We start from the raw sequence: 8,834 nt of genomic DNA on the forward strand, positions 1-8,834 counted from the left end.
AATAAAAACAACTATACACAAGTATATACGACTACAAGCTGTTAACGAATACAACAACTTATTTGATATATTCGTTTGTGTAAGAGATGCAGGAATATAGGCTACGCCACTCCGTTGACAAAAATGTTTGTAACTAGGAACCTTAAATGTATATAAAGTTAGATTCTTCTAAATTTAGTCAGTTTGGGAAAATACAAACCTGCACTTTAAAAAACGAATTCGAAAATGTGTTTTAACTCATAATGAACAGCACTGACGTAAAAAAAAGAACATTTAGCGCTTCATACGATTTACGTAATAAAAACTATTAATGTCAAGCTTGTTACGAGTCCATGTAAACGAAAATCTTAAAATACATCTGTAAACTATTTGTTAATGCTTTTTTCATACATTTTGACTTCAGGCGAAATAACTTTATTTCTCACGTATAATTATATAAACTATAAACAACTTTGACAATGATCTTACCTAGCATCACTTGCACTATTTGGTGCTTGTAGTGTATTTTATATTACATATTACCTTTCACCTTCATGTGCATGTAATATCTTTGTAAAAAAAAAAAAATACAAAAAATAACAAAGTAAAAATATACAACTATAAAACTATACAATATAAACAACGAAGCACACTCCAATAATAATGTCAAAGAATTATTAGGTTAACAGGTCGCAGAATTAGACGGCAGAAAAACAACTTCATAAACATCAAGGAAACGTCCATATAAACTCACTTTCAAAATATTGGAATCGAATTTCACCATTGCACTTTTGCTAATGATTTTTTTATTTTTAAATATGACATTTTCTACCCCATATGAGAATTTAGTAGATTTGTCTGCGTTTTATATATCTCTTCAGTGTTAACTTAACAAGTTTAAAATTACAGAATTTACCCTTCTCAATTCCTCGCTATTTATTGATTAAAAAGTACGGATAAGGATAAGGTGTGTACTCGCTAAATAATTACTGAAATAAGTTTGTTTTTAAGCCAGAACGTTAAGTAGGATTTTCTGTAGGCTACAGAAACGGGAACGATCAAAAACGTCAAATCACAGATATTCTAGATCAAACAGAACCAATAAAAACTAAATTAAAATACACTTTGTAGTTTATTTTTCATAATTATATTTTATTTTCATGTAGTATGTTATAATTTTAGGTCTTTGAGATTCACAAACTATGCTGTAAAATAGTCATATAACTTAATGAGTCATTTAACTCACATGAAAGAAAGAAGTTTAAAATGAATATATTTAATATAACTGAAGCAAGACAAATATCACCTTAAACCAAATGAAAGCATGCTCATTTTGAAGAATCGGGTAACAGCTATCGATTTACAATTCTAAAGAAAAAGAATTAGTCTTTACATAATGTTTTCATACTTTATAGCGCTTAACAGGGCAAAAAAACTCGATATTACTATTTCGTGCAAGCTTGGGGTCATAATTCATAAAATAATCAACTTATTTTTTAACAATCTAAATAATTTCAAACAGTGCTTGAAAATGCAATAAATGCTCTCAGATAAATATCCAGGGGAACCACAGTTTCCGATTTAAACAAAACCAAATGCAGCAATACATTTGTCAAATTAGTGTGCTGCCATGGCCTGAAACATGTTTATTAAAATTTACTGTTAACGCTAGAAAAAAAATAAAATAAAAAAAATTTCTAATAAGTTGTATCTATAAACCGTATTGTTTTACAGATCCTGATGATTTCCAAAAAAATCCTCAATGTTTTTTTTAAACACATTATTTGACATATTTAAATACGTTAAGCAAACACCACATATCCTGGGATGTCCCGAAGAAGGCAGTCTCACTGCCAAACAGTGGCGTTTGCTGTAACGTCGTTGTGATGTAGCGACCTTTCCGACCAATAGACGGAGCAGCATTCTATTCTACGAGATCCCCAGCTGACGCGAAGCGCTGAGCCACTATCTGTATTTTGATTTGCTCCCTAATTGACCCAAATAAAGCCCACTGTGACAGGGGTTCCACCGACCCTGAGGCACGATCAAAAGCGAAGTCGAATTGGAGCCAGTAGTACCCTTTCACGAGTAATCCCATTTGCTATTGTGGTCGTCCAATAGCAGAATGCCCTCCGCTTGTTAAGCATTTTACTTGACTTGGATTTTGCTTTACTACATCCCCGCATCCCTCGCTAGACTGGCGCCGTGAACGCAAGAAGGATTTCATCCTGCTGAAGCGATGGTTGGGCGGGGATATCCGGAGAGGAAGGATTCGTTACTTTTTGCTTAGAAGTATTCGAAAATCACCCGGCTATTGCTGGAACTGGTGTATTTGTACGAGAAATGCATGACAAAAACCAACAACAGCATACTTCCACCACATCCAGGGGCTCGTCGTTTTTTATCGAGAATTTACTTGGCTCTTGCAGGACAGAAAAGTCCGTCCGTCCTTTAAAGGATAACGATGGCATGGAGCGAGAGATGGTTCTTAAGGGCGGCACTAAAGCGCATCGCAAAGAAATGTGCAGCCAAGCATCCAGTACAGGCTTCAAGACAGAGATGTGTCGGAGCACACAATCACCTCTGGAGTGGTATGGACGGGAAACCTCAGAGAGTAAGTTGCAGAATACACAAACTTGCTTTTTGTTCAAAATACATCTATGTTAAAAATTGTGTGAAAATGGAGATTTCTTAATCCAAACAGTGATATCTACATTAAAGACTTGATTTAAATGAGAACACAAGCTAAAATGGACTGTGCTTTTTCTTGATGAAACAGGCTGACCTGCTCATTATTAGTTCCCAAGTGAATTATTTTCCAATGTAATTATTGCTACTGACAGGTCCACACTAGTTTTAAGCCTCATTAGGTAAAACCAACAAAAACAATTCGAAAATGCAGTGCAGGCGAGTCGGAATGAAAGACTTCCCAAACTCGTTTAAAGGCTTAGGAGTGCAATTGGTTTGTCTGATTCGTTGGCTGAGCTTTAGTTGGTTGCATACACACAATTTTGCACATATGGGAACGGGCCTAGATTTGAGAGCAGGTTTTTCATATCACTTTGGTAACATCTGTCTGATAAATTACAATCATTTCTTAAACACTCACACGGTCCTTTAATGATCACTTTATCAGGTCCAAAAGAAGAAACCCGCCATTCCAGTGAACACTGCAGCAGCGACAGGGACACCCCCATGGCCTCTGAGCTTCTTGATGGAGCAGTGGACCGAAAAACGAGCGAGTGTGTGGCTGACGAGGCCGAGGACGCTCGACAGCTTTACGACGAGCGCTCTGGTCCCGACATTTCCGAGCCAAGCTCGGCACGGAAGAAAAAGACCCGAACTGTGTTCAGCAGAAGCCAAGTCTTTCAGCTAGAATCCACTTTTGACATGAAGAGATATCTTAGCAGTTCTGAGCGCGCTGGTCTAGCGGCCTCCCTGCACCTGACCGAGACACAGGTGAAAATCTGGTTCCAGAACCGCAGGAACAAATGGAAAAGACAACTGGCCGCGGATTTAGAAGCTGTTAATTTTAGCCACAGCTCCCAACGGATTGTACGGGTGCCCATCTTGTACCACGATAAAACTACACCCATGTCGACTCTCAGTTTTAACGTGTCTCAAGTCTCTCCACCAATCATGGGCTTCTCGAATTCAGTGAACTATCCATTATCGTCCTTTGCTCATTCAATGAATTTAATGACATCGCAAATGACAGGCCTCGTCTGATGTATACTGACAATAGTGGCTCAATGACAATAATGATTCTGAATGGTGCAATAACTGATCCAGTATACATATCCTGCTGGAAACTGCAGTACTGATATTTCCTGCATCCAAAGACAAGAAAACACCCATCACAAGATCACAAGAAAAATGACAAATTTGTGTTAAATGTCACTGTTACCTGTCTATAATATATAGTCTTCTGTGCATGGGGGCCCTCACCTGTATGTAAATATAAGGGCAACACTTGCTTTGTGCAAATATATTTTTATTCAGAAGCACCGATTTGTAAGTTTTGTCACTTTTTCACATTGTAAATTTAAATAAACGAATCACATTAAAGCAAGCATGGTTTTCCTGTAAATTGGTTCTATTTCAATAGGTCAATGTGCTTAGAAGACGTCAAGACTTTACGTGACAGCGGAAAACCAATCTTTTGTGCATATGTATCATGCAAAATATATTTCCTCAGGTGTCCAGATTATCTCGATTACTTTGGGTATTTTTAAATAACGTGTATATCAAACACTAAATTTAAAATGTTATATTTTCACAGAAGTAAATCTGTGCAGCATTGTTATTCACATGCAAAAAGCTGTGGCCATCTTTTCAGTAGTCCGGCCGATACTAAATTTAAACACTGTTGAATTAGATATATACAATTTACACAAAATAAACCAAATTAAACGAATAAAGCTTAATTTTAAAATTTATAGACTACATATACAGGTTAACAAATAAACTCATCTAGCTAAAAAGTAGGCCCGGGCATATTCACTTATCTATTTGACAACAGAATAAGGACATGAAAATATAACTTAGCAATTTTAGGAAAACATTATTTCATAATATTAAGACAAAAAAATATTTCGTTAATAATGATTAATTCAGATCTATTTCAGGGTCTATTTGCATGTCCTGCATGAGAATATGCGGTGGTGACGGTCTAAAGGTTCAGTAAAATAATATTGAGGCTACTACAACATTTTCGTCCATGTATGCTTTCAGTGTTCAATAATTAGCTAAATTATTAAATGCCCCAGAAATAACAACTAACTAGAAAGCATTACTGGAAAAGTAAAGGTCATCGTTTATTTTTGGCAATACCTAGTCATTGTTCGGCTAATATTGTTCAAAATATTCATACAGGCCGTTTCTGGCAAGAACACTGCATTGGCATAAAATAAAAACAAGTGTTGAAATACTAAATGCAAAAGACGGTGAAACTTTGCAACATAGGTAAATAACCAGATTTTTCCACACTTGCAATTATCTCACACACATAAAACGTGCCAGAATTATTCTATTATTTGTAAAGTTGCTATAATTAACTTAATTAGGAGCTGAAAAAAAAACGTCATAGCCTAAGCTACATGACCTCTCTTTGTTCTCGAATTGACACCCCACAAGCGCCATCAAACGAGCTGGAGAACGCCGCGAGAATAGACCTCTTGCTAAATCTCTTTCCTTTTCTTAAGAGCTCTCATTAAAAATAGTAAGCAATGCAGTTCATATATTGAAGTATGTGTGCCAGATGTCTGGATAGGTCTGAGCTCTAGCTCCCACCCTCCTCTGCCATTGGCCGCCACGCTGTCTGATTCTCGTGACCAATAAACGATGGAGAACAGTGTTCTTCCGGTCAGTGGACTAACAGCCTAGGCAAACGCAGCAGCACTGCACGTCGTGGAGCAATGGTGCTCGGAGAATCGAGACGTTAGTTTATGAAACGGCAAAAAGAAGACAAGGACAACAAGGACCCCGCACCTAACGGAGAATATGAGCAAGGAGGAAGCGTCATGTCGACCCGCTTCTTTGAAGTTTACCATTGACAACATCCTCAACTCCAAGTCGAGCAGCAGAAACTTTGACAGCTGTCATTCGAAGACATCGCTTGTAGTGTGTCGGGATGGCTGTCTGCATCATCCCAGAGAGAGCGAGGATCCATGCAAGGAAGTGGCAGATGCAAGACTGCACACCATTGGTAAGATGTTGTTTTTAATTTTGGCACCAATCTGCTAGAATGTATTATTAGTTGCACTGTAATTTTTGAGCGAATCTCAATAGCATCTGACTGGCTTTCAGATAAAGTCAACAGAGAGGGAGATGGAACTGCGGACGCACTCAAAGCCGTCGATGTGCGCAGCGAGAGCGCGGACAGCTGCGATGATGGGCAACAAAAGAACAACGGCAAGAAGAATAAACTAATGACGAAAAAGAAAACGCGCACTATATTTTCAAAAAGACAGATCTTCCAACTGGAATCTACGTTTGACATGAAACGCTATCTGAGCAGCGCGGAGCGCGCGTGCCTGGCGAACTCTTTGCAGCTCACCGAGACTCAAGTCAAAATCTGGTTTCAGAATCGACGGAATAAATTAAAAAGACAACTGTCTACTGAACTGGAGGGACCGACTAGCGATTTCAGTGATATTGGAAAGACGGTACCGCTGCCAGCTTTATATAAAGAGAATAATCTGCTCGGAAGGTGCATGCTTCCAATGCCTCTACCAGTCGTGTATCCTGGAGGTAGCGCGCCTTACTTTTATTTCTCAAATGCCAGCAAGTATTTCAGCCTGTTTGATGGAGATATATGACTTAGAAAAGACCCTAGCACAGGGGACACAGTAGCTCTCATAACAAAAACCGACAACACGGTCCAACTCAAATTTTGATAACAAGCATTATTGGCCTTTTTGTGTGTTTTGCTGAAAACATTGTTCAGCTATCGGTCAGTAAAGAAGCTGGCTTGTATTTCTATGCAAAAGCCTATTTTATTTATTGTACGCTGTACAAAATTTTATATAAATAATAACACCTATCATATTATACCCAGATTTCAGTGCATCAGACAAGCGTCGACAGCCATACTGGCAGAAATGCCAGTGCCAGTCACCCTGTCTTCACGTGGCAGGAAATTATAACACAAATGTTTTACTGTTTACATTATTATTATTATTATTTTATTATTATTATCTCCGCCAAAGATAGATTATTGATGCATGCATTTGTATTTTAAATGGCCCTCTAATTTCAAAATGAGCAATTAAAACGTATTTAAGTGAATGTATTGGTTATTTTACATTTAACGCATGTTTGTATGTTTATTCCTTTTAGATTTTTATCGTTTTCAGCATAACCTGGCCAATTAAGTAGGCTAAACTACCAGTATTTACATCTTTTATCGAGTGTCATTAAATCTTCTGTTTTACACTTGCTTCAAAAGAAAACTTTTGTGTCTGGCTTTTTTGTGTAAGTAGCTAATTTGTTGGGTTTTATCCATTTAAAAACGTTACAGTGTTTTCATACTTTATGGTTTATAAATATAATTGCGAACTAGGTCAGACTCACGGGTGTTTATTAAACACGTGAGTCTTATAGAAATGCGAGAGTCGCTTGTTCTTGAGGAATTATCTATGGCATGCAACAAAATCTCCGGAAAACAAAGTAAATTCCGATAATCAAGCCTATTATACTCGGAGCAAGTCTCAGGGTTACAGACCCAAAACGGACGGCTTATTCCACGGATATATCCTCTAAACTCTGTAAAAAAAAGTAATATAAACTCGGACATGTATTGCCAGTGAACTGAAGTAGCAATAAACGTTCGTGCTAATAGACATTAAAAAGCTCTACAAACGTGGATTTTTACATGCAGTTCTATAATGCTTTATTATAAATCAGTCTGCTTTTTACGTCATAATATAGGAGTAAACTTTACTCAGTTATCATCAATACGTTTTGGTTGTCAACACATGGTTGTGCGATCTCATCACTAATATCTTTTAAAAACTTTCCAAATGTTGTGGCCTAAAGAATCATAATAATAAGAGTAGGCTAAATAGTTTAAACAGTGATTAGGCCTATACTTTAAAAGAACATTATTTTGTAATTACAACGGTTACAAATTCTTATTTCTAGTGAGGTCATGTTAGGCCAAGGTACAGTTTCCAGTGAAAGAATGAAACTTAAGAAGGTGTCTGTTGTCATTTGGGTCCTGCTCGTCAGCTCTGTGATTCACAGATTCTTGACCTAATTTAATTCTTTCACCCGCTGAGTTGAAAACGTGGCAAACGATGTCTTGCTATTCTTTCTCTCTCGCAGTGGTAAATAACTAATAACCAAAGTAATTAAATAAGTAAGAAAAGTAATTAATAAAAGTTTTCTAAAACTTGACGTTTTGCTCTTCCAAAAAGAACTGACTGAATTCACTGACACTGAGTTCGATGTCGCTGCAAGGACATGAAGAGAGCGGTTAAGTTTTTAATTTTCTTAACTAGATTACAGTACTTATTAGTTGTTTGTAAACAAGCTAAAACGCTGTAGGATAATCTCCTTTACGTGTACAAACCATTGCAGATTCCGGTTTACATTTTAGCCTACTGTCGACTGCAGCGATTAGCAAAACAATTCAGTCAGGGCCTATAATAATAATAGCCTACTAATATTTAAAACGATGTAATTTCAAAAAATATTTTCTAGAAAATTTATACGACAAACACCACACCCAAATTAATTTGAACATTAAACATGTAAGAAAAATTAAATAACTAAAGTAAAACGTCTCGACTGTTGCCTTACTTATAGCTTAAGCCAAACCGCCGAATACAGGTTCTCTAACAACACGAGCATTTTTAAACCTGGCACAGATCTTGGATCTGATTTTTTAAAAGTTTTTCAATTGTTTTCTTTCACTGAAATGTTTTCACAGATCATTACCAAATTGGGGAAAAAACACAACCAATTCAAATTTTCCAAATTGAAAAAACCTAGTTAATTTCTTAAATGTCACCTCACTTGAACCTATTAACCTGGATTAAAATAAATGCCATTACTGTTCATGTAAATTTGAGTTAAATAGAATGAATATTTTGTACTAACCTGTGGAAAATTAGAGTTACTGAAGGCTCAATACATTTTACCATCTGAATATATTTTTGAAGACAACTGAACTGTAATAAAAGTAGACAAAACTTTGGAAGTGTTTGACAACTTGCTGGGCAATACGACAAAATATTTAGTTGACAGTATGCAACCATTTCACGCACCTGGAAAAGTGCCTAATACTTTATTCTTTATATGGTCTTAATATCTCAAGCATTAATGGGTTGAATGATTTGTATCGACGTAAC

At 36.6% G+C, this 8,834-nt stretch overlaps 2 protein-coding genes across 2 annotated transcripts; both read left to right on the forward strand.

Annotated features, from left to right (window-relative positions):
• The first annotated feature begins 2,024 nt into the window (after positions 1–2,024).
• hmx1 (H6 family homeobox 1) lies at positions 2,025–4,042 on the forward strand. The gene is made up of 2 exons (XM_073843238.1): positions 2,025–2,593; positions 3,116–4,042. The coding sequence occupies exons 1-2, from the start codon at positions 2,323–2,325 to the stop codon at positions 3,706–3,708; spliced, it is 864 nt and encodes a 287-aa protein (XP_073699339.1). The 5' UTR covers positions 2,025–2,322; the 3' UTR covers positions 3,709–4,042.
• Positions 4,043–5,369: 1,327 nt separating this feature from the next.
• On the forward strand, positions 5,370–6,906 carry hmx4 (H6 family homeobox 4). The gene is made up of 2 exons (XM_073843233.1): positions 5,370–5,686; positions 5,788–6,906. Exons 1-2 carry the CDS (start codon positions 5,482–5,484, stop codon positions 6,297–6,299), a joined length of 717 nt encoding a protein of 238 aa, XP_073699334.1. The 5' UTR covers positions 5,370–5,481; the 3' UTR covers positions 6,300–6,906.
• The last annotated feature ends 1,928 nt before the right edge of the window (positions 6,907–8,834 follow it).

This window comes from Garra rufa, chromosome 6 (genome assembly GCF_049309525.1).
Source record: "Garra rufa chromosome 6, GarRuf1.0, whole genome shotgun sequence".
NCBI classification, from domain to species: domain Eukaryota; kingdom Metazoa; phylum Chordata; class Actinopteri; order Cypriniformes; family Cyprinidae; genus Garra; species Garra rufa.